General features: G+C 38.9%; 1 protein-coding gene across 1 annotated transcript in view; it reads right to left on the reverse strand.

The window, feature by feature from the left end:
* VAX2 (ventral anterior homeobox 2) overlaps positions 1-15,737 on the reverse strand; it is a 58,491-nt gene extending 42,754 nt beyond the window's left edge. Inside the window, exon 1 of the mRNA XM_075855578.1 lies at positions 14,788-15,737. Within this exon, the coding sequence (XP_075711693.1) occupies positions 14,788-15,046 (259 nt within the window). The 5' untranslated portion in view covers positions 15,047-15,737. The remainder of the gene's footprint in view (positions 1-14,787) is intronic.
* Positions 15,738-16,320: the final 583 nt, after the last annotated feature.

Below are 16,320 nucleotides of genomic sequence, written 5' to 3' on the forward strand. Positions count from 1 at the left end.
TGTCATATAAATTCTTTAGCAATTCGGTTGAGATGGTTCACCAAGGATCTTCCGGCGGGCCGAATAAGAGAAACGGGGCCCACTAGAGGACAAGCTTATTTGGGGCTGCAGAGATTTCGCACTTTTTAGGATCTCACAAAGAACATAATAGATCTTATTGATGATATGACCTATGTGTGCATTCAGTATTTGACACTTGGGTGGTCCATACAGACATTTCGTATGGTCAGTCTAAGTTCCCCTAATTCAGAAATCATGAGAAGTGGTGACGGTGACTATCGGTTCTGCTGTTTGTCCTACTACAGAGCTCCCAGAATTAAATATGTGTACATAGCGTGCTGTATATTTATTTCTCATCCATGGACAACGTAAGCAAAGAAAGTTGTCTGAATGCTATTCTGGCATCCTGGCATCAGTTCTAGGCTTTCTACCATCTAATATTGGCCATTGGTGGTTGTTACTCTCTGGAAAAATAATCATATATTTGATTAAATGGAATATTTAAAAAGAGGACAATTAAAGCCATCTAAGGGGGACAAATGTTATCCGGGGGTGGAGAAGTGGTGGCGATATGGTGTCAGAGATAAGGGGTGAAGAGATGTGATGCCAAAGGACAAAGATGCCCAATGACAACCTGGAGCCTAAAGTCATAGCTGGCAGAAGTTTTCATGATGGTCGTCTGCATGGAGGAGAAATAGAATGACTACAATCAGGAAAAATGTCAACTGTGGTTTAATTTAATTATTGTGTAGATACTGTAGCGGGCGCTGTCTGGTGGTATTTTTTGAGTACTCTATGGTAGTAGTATGTGGTATGAAGACACTGTATGGGTTGTATTATTGTATTATAATTAACAGTTCAAAGAACTCTTACCCATACACTTAAAGGGTTATTCCCAAACACTATTCTTCCCCACTCCCCCATACACATGCAGATGCATCCAAGCTTGCATGTTTATTTCAATGGAGAGTCGGGTATACGTGATGTCTGGCAGCGGCTTAACTCCTGCGGGAACAATGGATGAAGCATGTTGAATTGCAACATGCCTGATCCTTCTTGCCCCCAAAATCTGCTGTCAGAGGAGAGTCGGGAGACCCCCATGCACATTAGACAGTCCACTGGACCTGCTGAAATCTGTGGGTTTGGACGACTTTCATTTGTATGGGAACCTTTATCATCCATGCTTCGATATAAAGGATACAGAAAGCCCATACAATCGTGGTGAAATGGTTATGCCTATGGTCAGCTTAAGAAAACAATATGTGGGATGAAAAAAGTTGCACAACAAAAAAAAAGAAAATGTCTATAAAACTACAGTGAATCGCTGGACACAAGTTATCATGTGGCCCCAGCAAAACCATCGTATCTCAAGCCAGAAAAAGAGAGGTATAAAAATGTCATTAATATTTCTCCTTGATGTTGGATCTAATGACGGATTTTCTTATTTGTGCCAGAAAAAATAGGATCAGGCAAAAAAAAAAAAAACAACCTGTCTTGTAGCCCCATAGACAATAGACTAGAAGATCTACTGACAAAGTTCTAATGTCTATGACCAATTTATAACACTAGAGCAGGGGCAGGCAACCGTTTTTGTATGGTGTGCCAATAAAAAAAGAAATCAATGATGAAGTACTCAGTGTGCCATGAAAACGAGAACGTCATATAAGACAAACTGTTACCACGTATGTGACGTAAAACAATTAATCAGTTAATTAAACTTACATTTCAGTGTAACCCTTGTCCCTGACTTTCTTTGCAAAGATGATCCATCTGTGGTGCATACGAAGCTACTAAATACCAGCTTGGGAGGTGCACATAGGAGAGACTGCAGCTACTGAACACCAGCTGGAGGTGCACATAGGAGAGATCGCTGCTACTAAACACCAGATTTGAGGGGAGCACATAGGAAAGACCACAGCTACTGAGCACCAGATTTGAGGGGAGCACATAGGAGAGACCGCAGCTACTGAACACCAAATTTGAGGGGAGCACATAGGAGAGACCTCAGCTACTGAACACCAGCTTGGGGGGTGCACATAGGAGGGAGCTGCCAGCTTTTTCTAACTTTTTCTTTTACAGAGCGGTTACTGAATTCCCTCCTTGCGACGCTGATCACCAGGAGAGAGCAGCGCTGCATTGTGTGCTTGCCAAGTGTTCAGCAGCAACAAATACAATGAAGCGCCGCTCTCCCACCTGGTGATCAAAATCCTCAAGAACATAATTCAGCACTGCTCTCTCCCGGTGATCAGCGACGCCAAGCGTATAATGAAGCGCCGCTCTCTCTCCCTGTGTTTAGTGCCACCAAGTACACAACGGCACTGGACACCAGGAGAAGGAAGTGTGCCAGCAAACCATGCCCCACGTGCCGGCTGTGGCACAGGTGCCACAGCTTGCTGACCCCTGCATTAGTGATTATGTTTTTAGGGCTTCTTTTGCTTTTATTTTTTACCAAATCAGATCCCACCGTGTTGAGAGGTATACCGTTTTCCATTGTACCTCTTTCCTGTTCAGATGCCGGTTTTGGCATCTGAACAAGAGAGAAGTCAAGTGCACCACATCCAATATAATGACAATGCCAGTCACTGTTGCCCTGATCTCTTGCTATATCCCCGATACTGAGCAAGAAGCTTGAGAAATTTTTGTCAGTCACCAAAAATTAAAACTGAAAAAATGTTGGGTTTCTCCATTTCCAGGACAAGTTCATTAATATTGTGATAATGTTGGAGCAAATCTGTGATCCCATGTCCGGTGTCAGCAAACTGAGGTTTCTATACTATCTTTAGCTAATTTAGAAAATGGACTTCAACTATTGTGTGGGACACGGCTCCTTTTCCTCCAGTTTTGATCCACGAGCAGATACAGGGGTGATTCTAACATTTTTACAACCTGAGGCAAGAGGTGAAATGTCCCTTGCCGACACTAGAGTGCCGGGGAATGAGGCTTCCCTAGGAGAAATACTCATTTTGCCTCATGGATGGTGCAACACTGAGTAAGATACATGTCGTATATACAAACCATCTGTAGTACAGAGATGAGCTCAATATATAACATGCAACAGCGCCCTCTATCATCTTGATGACTGTTTTTTAGGACTGAAACAATTTGATGAACTGGGACTCATTCTGCATGTGCCGATGACCACAGTACAATAGATGTGTTACATAATTGTGAACATTCAGACGGTCATAGAAATATATATAGAATTAATTTGCAATGAAGCAAAAATATGTGCAAATAAAGTCTGCTACTATCCCTTATTACTTTGTCCATCATTTGGAGGTAGTCAGGGGCATAACAGTGAGGGGCGCCGAGGAAGCAGTTGCAACTGAGCTATGGTGCCTGGAGAAGCTGGTTGATCACCGCAGGTTCAACTTCTCTCACTCCGGCGATCAGCTGGTGGAAGCTGCAGCCACCTATTTCTCCTGTAGCGGCCACTGCAGAGAAAATGTGGTATTACATGACAGCCATTCAAATAAATCATCATCTATGTAATGCATGGACATGCCAGGTTTGCCAGAGCGACTCTGTTCTGGCACATAGAATGGGGTAAACAAAAAAAAAGGTATGATCCAGCACTTCATGAAGAAATCTCAGGACTGTATCGTATAAACATTAAAAATCCACCCAACACATAAAGACAAAGGACCAGTACGCTTACGCGTTTCAAACGCCAACTGCGTTCTTAGTCATAGTACCTGGTCAAAGAAACAATATACTATTTCCCTTAGAATGGGGTCCCAAGCAAAGCCCCCTCTATGATGTCCATATGTCCCAATAGGACATTTCGACACTAGCTGTCCTGATGGGAAAACCCATTTAATAACCAGACCAGACTGTATTTGGCATGTTCTAGTTTACCAGGGAAACATTTTGTATTTTATTTATTTGATTAGATATCTAAGTAATTTTTGTACTGAAAGGTTCACAACCATCTCCAACAAAGCAACTACCCTGGAATTCTCAAGACCCGCTGGATTTCCTACTGCCGATTGACATGTCTTAAATATCCTTTCTTGGAAAACCCCTTCAACTAATACAAGGTTTATATACAATTATATAGATAATTTTATACCATCTTTAGCACGTCTATAGAGTTATGGTGGGGAGTAAGGATGAGCATTCAGAAAATTGTGAATAAAATCAGATTTCACGCTAGCAAATAGAAGAACCTCAGACCCGTACGCTCCCTATAACAGTCATTGGAATCTAAATATGTTCTATTCTATATTGACATCTATAGGAATAAAATGGACTCATTCCTCTCCAGATGAATTACGATGGTAAAGAAAGTCTGAGAGTGTTTTATAAATAATAAAAAAATACAGAAGCAACAAGAGACGAGAGCAGAAGTGATACATATAGTTTTCAGTCTATAAAACACACCCAAGATATAATAATTCCACTGTTTTTGGTTTCTAAGATGCAATAACTTTTTTGTATTATTTTAGATTAGAAATGAACGGAGTGAAGAAGGTTGCGATAGTCAAGAGCGTGTGACTAGGGTGATCACACAGGGCACATCATATACCCCTGGTGGAGGGAGAGACTCGGGGGCATGTGTGACCACCATAAATGTTATTATCAATGGTATAACACTGTCATTAAGCTACACGTAGAACTGTTAGTTGATGTCGCTATTATTTGAGCATTGCTTGATGGTATTTACATTGACCTGTACAGTACATTATTTTTGCAGTGTTTGGTATAGTATTGTTATTTGGTCAACATATGGCACAGTATTGGCCTCAATTCCCACGAAAATCCACGGGAGAATTGCGGCCCCATTCATTTCTATGGGTCCATGCACATGACCGTGGTTTCCACGGTCCGTGCATGGCCCTGGAGCCCGGACCGCAGAAAGAATAGGCATGTCTTATTACAGCCGTGTTCTGCGGTCCAGGCTCATAGGAAATAATGGACGCGGGCATGTGCGCGGCCTGCGATTTTCGGCCGGCTTGCGGGTGACACTCCGCGGCTGGCCGACCCGAAAATCACGACCGTGCACATGGCTACGGTTGTGTGCATGAGGCCTCGGGCACTGCTTGGAATGATTATTTGTACACTGTATGACAAAACACCATATAAAGAAGAGGAGTGCCAACAGAAAGTACCGCACCATCCAACGTAGGGTGGGCCCTGGCAATAGTCAAGAACGGAGTTCAGCTTAGAAAGTGCCCCTATAAAATCATGATAAACTGGCTGAAACATCAATAGCTGGAAATCGACCACAACAAAGGAGATCCAATAGGGACTACATTGGTGTTTTTGGTTTCCAACACATATGTTCCTTCAGGTGTACGAAAGGCGATTTATGGGGCACACCAAAAAATGACTGCAAAATAATCTGCTCATATAATACCCACTATTATCTCTTATTCCGAACATATTACAGTTAAATATGGGTGAATGGGCAAAATGGCTCCAAAATATTAAAAATCAGTGTAACATAGAAGTACAGCGTGAAGAATACATATCTAGCAGAGCATTTTTGCTGCACTTTCATATTCATTTTGAATATTGTTTTGCTCATCCGCCTGAAGCCCACAATTCCCGCTGATTCCGCACTCGCAGATGGTTGTTCAGCTTCTCTATAAAAATGGCACAATATTATGTATCAGGAATGCTTTGTTGATCCAATTCAGGGAGAACAAGGAAAGTAACCCATAATTTAACACTGGCAGCTGTCAGATGCCTCATAAATACATATGACAAGCGCGGTGAAATGCTCCTCTCCCGGCTACCGAGACCGTTTCCTTCAGCTTCATCTTAATGGTTTTTTTTTTACTTTGTGCTCCGAAAATAAGAGAAGAAAGCAAAACATCATAGCTTAAAAATATACTTTTCCATAGAGTTTTAAAATCTATTATTACAGCTGTGTCTCTTAATGGCTACCTGTTCCCCCGGACTGGCAACCGTAGATTATAGTATTTGTAAAATGGACAATCAAGGCTGTGCTAGTAGGTACAATCATGAACAACGAACATCTTCTGAAGTGGCAATTGGAGGTCTTGGGAATAGCATGCTACATATGCTAATGAGCAAAAATGGCTTCTCCTCTTTACAAGTAGGATTCTTATTTGTTTTACGCTATTGGGGCTTGGATGTGATTTTCAGGATCCTCGGTCAGCACTTCTGGGGGTGCCATTCATTGGAGGTAATTGCACTCACTGGTTTGCTTTGACCTTGAAACGATCCCAACCTATGGTGAATATATGTATCGTGAAGTAGTGGAACCTATTTTTTCTGATATATTTATGGCGAATAAGGTTTGACGCTGATAAATGTAAGGTTATGCACTTGGGAAGGGAAAATACATGTCACTGTTACACACTAAATGGGAAAAAACTTGGTAAAACTGACATGGAAAGGGACTTAGGAATATTAGTAGACAGTAAACTCAACTGTAGCAACTAGTGTCAGGCAGCTGCTGCCAAGGCAAATAAAATCATGGGATGTTTTAAACATAGTTCTACCTCTATACAAATCACTAGTCAGACAGCATATAAAATATTGTGTACAGTTGTGGGGACCAGCGGACAGGAAAGACACAGTAACGCTTCAGATGGTTCAGAGTAATATGTAGAATGTGTGGGCTGCAGTACCCTGAAAGATTATCAAAATTAGGGTTAGATTGTAAAAGATGTCTGAGGGGGGATCTAAAAACTATGACTAAAGGAAAGAAGGTTTCTACACCAACTAAGAAGGGAATTCTTTACTGTAAGGGCAGTGAGATTGTAGTACTCTCCGCCAAAGGGAGTTGTCATGGTTAATAATATTACGAGCTACATGTACTAGATTGCTGGCTCATTGATTCACAGAACTATTTTGATTTCTGAAGTCCAGAAGAAATGTTTCCCCTTAGATAAAGAAAATAGTTTCTTTTGCCTTCCTCTTGATCAACAATGCAGGAGAATAGGTTGAACTAGATGGACTAGTGTCGGTTCAGCTTCATTGTGTGACTATGTGCACGGCCTGTGATGGCTGCAGACTGTCACCCGCATTTGCGGGCCGTGCTCCCATTATAAAGTATAGGAGCATTGTCCACGAATTAAAAAAATAGGATATGTCCTATTGTTTGTAGGTCATTTCTACGGCCCAGACACTTACCTGTAAATATACGGGCAGGTGTCCATGGGCCATAGAAATTAATGTATCTGTGTATTTTGGATAAACATTACAGTCGTGAGGATGGGGCCTTACTATTTACAGGCCGTCATACCTACACATAATTAGCCCTCACACACTGCCCACATAATGATATGGGGTACGTGTGCATTTTTCTTTTTTTTTTTTCTTGGGTCATTTTGTTCTTTTATATTTTTGCAATAGTTTGACCAGAACTGCTTCTAGCCTTTTTGCTTGCCGGTAAAATGGCGCCAATTCACCAAACTGGAGATAGGAAACTGCACAAATTGACTGGATATCTATCAAAATTCTGTCTCCTTTAGTCAAGCAAGGGTGAGGCAAAGTTCCCACACCTTCTGATGCATGGTACCCCCTGCTTTGACCAAATATATCATTGTCTTAAATATAAACCTTCTTGGGAAATCCACCAATAGAACCTTTCAAGCTAATTGTGTATACATGAGCAACTAAAGTATATGGAAATATTCGGTGTACAAACCTGGCATCCGATTGAGGGTTTCTAGAAGGGGCATCAGTGTGTCTAGAGGGGAAACTCAGCAGTGGAAATGGTTCTCCTAATAATTTATTTATTGCCTGGAGACAAAGATGATAAATCTGCCAAATGAAACAACGAGGATCATCCAGTCAAGGATTGGGAGGCAGAATTAAAGTCAAATGTGGCCAACCAAACTGTATAAGATCTGTCCAAATGGGGTAAGGACAAAAATATCTGCAGCATAAATTATTCGTGACAACACCCGGAAGGTGAACACACAATGGCCTATAAAGGTCGGCTTTGTCATTCATTCTACCGGCTCGACATATTGGTGACTTTTTTGGATTAAACACTAAATCTTGTATAGTAATAACGTTGGAGCATTTACATGTAATATGTTCAGTCTGTGTTACATCCGTATATTACTTGGCAAAAAAACAAGTGTGAATGCCACCAGAGAAAAGGAGGAAAAAAATCTTTCCTTCTGAGAAGATCTTCTCCCATTTTTAACAAAAACATATACCGGCAAAACACGGACTGTGCCCTTATCGGGAATAATGTGTTATTCATTATTGAGTCATGTTAAATTTCATGATCATTTCTAATATCTCAACATTGGTTGTGTAAATACTGAAGATGACATTTATTCACATCATTCCCTGCTTCTATGACATGAACAATTTCCATTCAATACCAAATTTCCCGAAAAAAAAATGGACCACACATTAAAAAAGTACAAAAAATTAATAATGTTCCTTGACCCTTTATGGAGACTTCATTCAAGTGAGTTCCTACTCTAACCTGGAGAGCAGGAACAAAGGTAATACTGAAGGTGGAGAGGCCCACCAGCCCACTGGCACCCCGGCTGCCAGGCCCGATATTTCCTAGACTGCCGGTAAACCTGCTAGTACTTTTTTTTGCAAGGAAACTGGACGACCATAACAACCATAAATCAATGCAGGAAGAACGAGATGATGAAGCCCTCTGAAGAGTCAGCATAGCAGTGCCACCAACGTCCAGCATAGTCATTTATTTCAATGACTGCATATTATCACATATGTTATGGCCTTCAAGGAACCAATCAAACAATTTAAAGACCAAAATAAGTCATTGGTTTTCAAGAGCTAAAAACTTGACACAAATGACAATGTCTTAGATAAACATGATTGTCACCTGCTTTACTGATTGTTTCCATTGTACCCTGAAGTTCATTTACAAGCGATATTTCGACTTTTTTTTAAAATATAAGATTGTGAACTCAACAAAAACAAATGCTTCTATCCCCTCCCATACAAAGGATGTGAATGGCAACGGATACAAGTGAAACCTTCCCGTAATACTCCTATCTACTCCTAACTTCTTCTGGTTGTAATAGAATTCATTATGTGAGGAGTGAAGGTGCCATTGGTGGGGGAGGTCAAGACCTAGTGTTATACTTCATCTAGAAGTGGACCCGGGGAACGATGGTCAGTCTCTACTTTACATAAATTAACATGCGACGTCCCTAACCACACAAGTTCATGTTGGTTATAGGGAACTCTATTTCAGAAGCAGCTCACAAGGGCCCCCTTGAGAATTTTATACATTATTTCCACAAATAAATAAAATCCTGACCATTAAGTTGGTGCACTATAAATGAAGTCCACTCTGGAGTTTTTTTTAAATGTATTTTGGGTCTCATGGGACATGGCAAGAAGAAGACTGAAAAGTGGCCACCATTTATCTAAGCCATAAATGGGCTGAGGGGTTATCGCTACCTTTCCAACACAGTCCCGGGGAAGCTCCAATATATGTCATACTAAGGACAGCGTTGAGGAGACTCCACTCAATAATGGCCCCTATAAGGCTATAACTTTGGGAACAAGATTAAAACCAGAATTCCCTTAAATCAAACCTTAAATCCTACATTAATAAACAAGTGATAACTCAAATTTACAATGTCATCTCTTATAGGCGTGACAATCTTTGATAAAAAATATTCTATAAAATTCAATCCTGATCAATATGAAGCTGCCTTTTCCTTTCTCAGGGGCAAAGCTAGGGGTAGGGGCAAGCGGGGCCTGTGCCTTGGGTTCTGCGTTCCAAAAAACCACTTTGCCTTGGTCAGGTTATTTAGACACACGGATTAGGTCAGAGACCTGAACCTTTTACCTGAGTGAAGGAAAGCCTAGGAAGGAACATTATATTTGCTAAACTATCTGCCGTTTATTTCTATATCCTTAATTTTTGCTCTTAACATTTTTCAAAACCAACTCGATGATTCTTATTTCTTTCTCTTTTTTTGAAAAGTGTTGCCCGTGCTGTGAAAAGCTGCATTAAGCTTTTTGTGGATATTTTGTTCATTACTGATTACTACTCAACAATGTTAAGAACAGAATTTATTTCCCAATGTCACTTTAGGAAATCTGCATATTGACAATTTAAAGGTACCATGTGGATTCATGTGAGGATGATGGATCTTACTGTCTAGGCACATAGAACTACGACAAAGAAAATGCTTTCTTACAGCAAGATATTTTAGACCCCCTGATGGCGAATCTATGTCAACCAATGCGGGCAGCCTCTGTTAATTGCCTGCTTTGGGTGTGTTATATTGTTCTGAAATGACTGACGCATTAAACGTCATCTCCAGCTGTAAAATATGTTCTTGCTTATCTCAGCATATTTAGTATTTGTATTGCCTACTCCCTGATTGGCTAGGGATAAATTATTAGGGTAAACAAAAAAAATAAATTCTGGAATATACATTATTCACAATTCATATTATATAACATCTTAATTTGAAAGGTGGTGGTAATGGGCGAGCTATATGCAATTTATTTCTGATATATAGTCTCATTTGATAAGTATGTCAATGATAAATGTCCTAAATGTAGAACCATTGGGGGCCCATACTCAAGCAAATTATATACAGAAAATAATTTCATCTGGTTTTATTATAAAATATTACACTATGAGGAATTCAACCTCCCATACATAATAAATCCTGCATACTGACTCACTATCCATATATGAAATATGTAGTAAAGGACTGGAACCTATATAACGTGTGGTCAATTCGTTTTATTCCTGATGATACATTTTATAACGAGAATAAAAAAGTATCATTTGTAATTATTTTATAAAATAGAAACCAGATTTTAAAAAAAAATTCTAGTTAATTATCTTAAGCATAAATGTTTCAAAACCAATGTAAATAATCACAAATATTTTAGTAATAATTTTTAAGCAGTTAAGTCTGACATTTAGATTTTTATTTTTTATAAATGTAAAATGTTTTGTTTGATTAGGACGTAATATGCAAAATAAATTTAGATTATAAAACTTAACACTTATAGTAGTGAGGCCAAGAGGACTAACAATTCTCAACTCAACCATTGGCACATCTACAAATATTGTTCAAAGTTTTCTTTATAACATTGATAACAGAATGAAAATAACAGATTACGTTATTTCCAAACTTTGTGTACGACCAATATATAATATTATAAAAATCTAACGTCAAATAACTTTTCATTATTAATTAATTATTTTTAATATATCATTTAAAAAAATTCTGATTAGTTCACACTGGTTTTATCATAAAAAAATAATAATAATAAAAAAAAGAATTATATATATATAATTTGAATTGCAACACATAAAAAATGTATTTACATAACTTCAATGTATTTTTTGTAATTATTTTTAAGCAGTTAACAAAATATATATTTAAGGAAAATTTTCTTTGGGAGCCAGTCAATGTGAAAAATAAACGCACTTGAATATATCGTTCAGAGCAATGTATTGAGTGGAAAAAAAAAAGCCCTCGGTCATATGGGTCCACCATTTTGTTGTGCAGTAAAGCGGTGAGCAGCAAAATGGTGGCTGTCACTAATGATTCTTTTAATTAAAACCGCAATGGCTTAAAGAAGGTTTTTTTTAAATATATATATATATAGAATGTTTCATTTTCTAAAAAAAATAGATACATTTTCATTACAAAAAGTTTTTACTTAAAAATTTACCTAAAAATATAAATATAAAAAAATAAAAATAAATCGTTAAGTATAAATTGTACATATCAATATGAACATTTAAATAGATGCACCCTCTGTAGGATATATTTATGTATACAGTATACATGAGCTTATAATAAAATCTACACTTCACCACCAATGTGTCAACATCATAATAATAAATTGTGACCCCAATAAAAAGTAAACTATAAGGAATCTAAAAATAATCATTGCTTTAGCCCAGAATACAGACCTAACATGGTAATATGGTACCACCATGCTCAGCAACAAGGGGCTATTACTGAGTCTATAGAGCAGCATCACTCCTAATATGCACTACATTCAGTTGTTAACTTGTTTACACTTAATTAAGGACTGTGTCTAATTATAAAGCTGAAACAACTAGTTAGGAACATACTCCATACTGCGGGCCACGTGGTAAAATCCTTTTTTTTTTCTTTTTTCTTTTTTTTTTCACACCGTGTAAATCATTTCAAACCTTCTGCTAAATCCAGGATTTTTATCTATGGATAATATTTTTTTTTTATTTTTTTTTTTATTATTTATTTGACCTTTTTAAGGATCGTTTAAATTAAATTTTGAACCAAAACAGGCTTTAAATATAACTTTACAGGGTACAACTTCGACGTTATCGTTTACCACCGGGCAACGACATTATGGCCGCCTGTTTTTGAACTCTAGTTGACCTCTTCAGCCCTCAAGGTATACGAGAGTGATAGACTGAAGCCATAGTCAAAGCAGAGGTACGCCATGGTATACAAGACAAATTGATCCACCATGGGTTTATTTTGGAAAAAAAAGTCTTCGACTAATTATTTTTTTTAAGTATAATTAAAGTAACAAGTTTATGATCCTGTTCTGTGATACTGCAGCATAAGGATGTTGTGAATTTAAAACACGTAAGGGTAAGAGTATGCTCACACAACATTGTATTACCAGGTTTAGAACCACAGTTTCACTTTCAGATACAATATCTATACATCCATAATATAACAAGATGACAACATCCTGTAATTTAGCAAAATTACCAGTCCATCTCTACCCTATTTTTCCTTACAGTTAAGAGTTAGCATAACCCTCACGGCTACAGGAGAACTCTCAATGTTTTAGAAGCAATTGTCCCTAAAATTACGAGATTCCCAAGGTTTCTGAGCCAATCTGCTTGTGCACGGTATATCGACGATTTACTTAACATTACACATGTAAATCTAAATGTACTGTACTCTACATAAAAATAATAGTATGATATCTCCACCCCAAACCTCCAAGTAATGACAGAGAAATATAATTATTATCAGGCACAGACTGTGCTGACTGAACCTCAACTTCTACATCTCGGAAAGATATAGTGTTTATAGATACAGGATTTATATGTGTATCACAGTATGTGTGTACATGTACATGTGTAAATTTATAGCACCATAATATTGACTATTCATATAGCTGCCATGAGTTGTAATTAACCTGATGACATAAATAAGAAGTGTGCATGTGTGTGTAAATATAATGTGCGCTCTAGTTATCTGAGCATAGTAAGTTACGTAACAAAGTATGTTTACACACACCTACATGGACTTGTATGTATAACTTATCTACTTACATCTGCCTGTATACACTGTAACAGAACACCAGTGCCATGAAATAACATTGTACTCCACAATACAACCAAGTAGAATAAAATAAAAAATACTTCCTTTATATCAGTCACCAGCTTTATAATGCAGCTGAGCTAAAGATACTGAATTACACCAAAAAATTCACCCAGCGAAGTCTGTGCCACCTATTCAAGACATGCTCAAACTTTATATAGAAAGATCATTTTACGTTCCAATGTCATGTCCCATTTAACCGCATTATTTCCCTACCGTAAAGGCCAAAATAAGAAAAGATAATATAAAAAGCCCCACCCCCACCCCAACCACAACATAAAAATACCCAACAGTAAAGATAACCACTAAATACAAAATGTAAGACGTGTTCTATATCCAGGCTCTCCTCCTACATCATACTCAGCAGATAAATGAGTCAGTATCATCTACTAGGACAACGTCAAGCGCTCCTTACATAATCAGGACACCACAGATACGTCCTTTTCTACATGACACACATTACACTGCTCTGCCGTGGAGAACTCCTCCATCCAAAGCTCACAGAACATTGGCGTTGTGTTCTTGTTTTTAAGCTGCCTTTTTGGTGTGAATAAGTGCTATCGATTTGAAAGCAAAGTGCTGCGTTTATTGCCCCTGAAACTCTGCAGGAGTAGAACTTGGACTGACCAGTTCGCTATAGTGTTTACATGCCACAGACGATGAGGGTGGACGAGTCCTCTTGCACAAGGCCTCGTCATGCTTGTTTTTGTACATTGTTGAACAATAAAGTTGTGACAAGCTACTTAGGAAAAAAAAAATATGCCGAAACATCGCAGTATATGAGGCATTTTTCTTCAAAAATTCTGGTGATGATGACCACGTTAAGGGACTTAGGGATTCTGTGTCTAAATATATCCTGAGCTGCAACATATTATTCCAGGCTAATGCTACATACTGTGGCTCTCACACGCTTACCCATGCACGGTAAATATAGCACATGCATTGACGTTACCCTTAAGCAATGCATACAGAGGTTTTCACCCGTCCTCGTTTGGAGAGAAGTGTAATCTGGCCTCGTTAAAGCCACTTTATACATATTTCATTGATTTCCATAGGATCGTCTGCCATCCTACGTATAGATGTTGTGCTTGACGTAGGAAAGAATTGAATGCCAGATGGGGACAATAACGGGCTTTGTGCTATGCCGGAGATAGCTCTCAATTAATAGTTTGTTTTAGGGCTAGAAAGCGAGATCACCACAGTGCGGACACCAGAGGAACTGTGAGACATTGTGATCGTTATCATAATCACGTAACTTTTACATGACAGGAAGCCATGCACCTGCAGCTATGAAGCTATCCTCTGCTCTAACATCATTTTAGTGTCTCGTTAACTTATACGATTGGTGCGTTAAATAGTATAACAGAGGCCCCGTTCGAACAGTTGGAAGGATAAGGATGTTTTCTTATGCTCACCCATCTCTCAGTTGCCTCCATTCATTCTCTTCCATACCATTCCCTCCGTGTCCCCCCCCCCCCTTCCCTTGTTAAATCCTTACCTCTGACCAGGATCCGTCGACAGTAATCAGCTTCTCCGGCAGACTGATTGTCCTGACCTTCCTCTTTGGACGATCCGGGGCTGGAGGTAGAGGTCACAGGAATGTCCTTAATGCTGTGGCCTCGTAAGGAACACTCTACATCAGCTCTGGTTCCCTTGTCTCTGAGTCGCTCTGTACTCGACGAGGCTGACTTGCCACACAGAGGGCTTCGTTTCTCCTCGGACACTCCATCGCCCATACTAGTAGCCTGATCAAACATCAGGCGAAGCCCCCCCTAACCCCTAGGCTGGCCCCCTCCTTCTAACACCACTTTCGGAATGGAGGAAAAACCAAAACAAACAAGCAACAATTCACACAGACAGCAGAAGTCAGCAGTCAAATGCATGTAGGGCATCAGAGGCTCTGTACAAGTATTCCACATAAGGTTTCGGCATGGTTGCCACCGTACACAAATGCAGGATCCCCTCGGCAACGTAGGTCTTTCTTAAGAGGCACACACGTCAAGTTGTTTCCAAATCTGAATTTTCAGACAGTAGGAGATTAGGAGAGTAAGATGCACCGATCATGTACAGTAAAGAGTGTCGCTGAGTCAACTTAAAGACAGTAATTTCTAGGATTGTGATGACTTTACTCCTACTTTCTTTTCTTTCTTCCTTTCTTTTTTTTTTTTTTCCTCTGCCCAGCCAAGTATGAAGAATTGTGAATGAACGAGGGAAGGCGTTGCAAGGTTTTTTTCTTGTTTTTTTTTTTTTTTTTTAAAGAGTTCAAAGTTTGACGGTCCAAAATATCCTTCAGTCTTTCAAAACTTCTGGTTTCTGTAAAGCCCAATATGCAAGGAAGGGAGGTAGAGTTCCAGAGACTGATGTGCAGTCACTGATCCCAAATGCTTGTCTTGTCCACAACCCAAGTCTTCTCTTCCATTTCATCTGACAGGTTGAACTTTGAAATAGGATGGCGTTGGTAAAAAACATCAATACTACTTTAAAAAAAATATATATATATTTTTGTAGGGGAGGAAGGAGGGTATGAAGGGACGGGCAAAGGAGACAGAGGGAGGGAATAGGGCGGAGGTAAATTGAGATTAGCTAAGACTGTCTATATGTTTAACTCTCCACCTCTCCCTCCTACTCTGCATTTCCAGATAAGCTAAGGAAATACCTTGGGATCACAGCTACATAAATGCTCCTGTTGAGAAAGGAGGTAGGTAGGAAGCTTTTTTTAAATTGAGTGCTTACCACAACGTAATTTCCTGCTTGTCAATTGCCTGCTATGGATTGGTAAACAAAGGATCTATTTAGTGCAGGCACTAGAATATACATAAATCTAAGGGGGGGGGGGTTTAGGAAAACATCATATCTCAAGGTTTCCTTCTATATTAGGAGAAGTGGCAAATGCAATGTTAAGTTATTTTTCCAAAAATGTCAAAAACATGATATAAAATTATATAAGTTAAAATATTAGGTGCAATACGAAATGTCTTCTATATTCTATTCACCGAGAATCATGTGGCATGAAGATTTAATTTATAGGTAT

Source organism: Rhinoderma darwinii, chromosome 1 (assembly GCF_050947455.1).
Source record: "Rhinoderma darwinii isolate aRhiDar2 chromosome 1, aRhiDar2.hap1, whole genome shotgun sequence".
Taxonomy (NCBI): domain Eukaryota; kingdom Metazoa; phylum Chordata; class Amphibia; order Anura; family Rhinodermatidae; genus Rhinoderma; species Rhinoderma darwinii.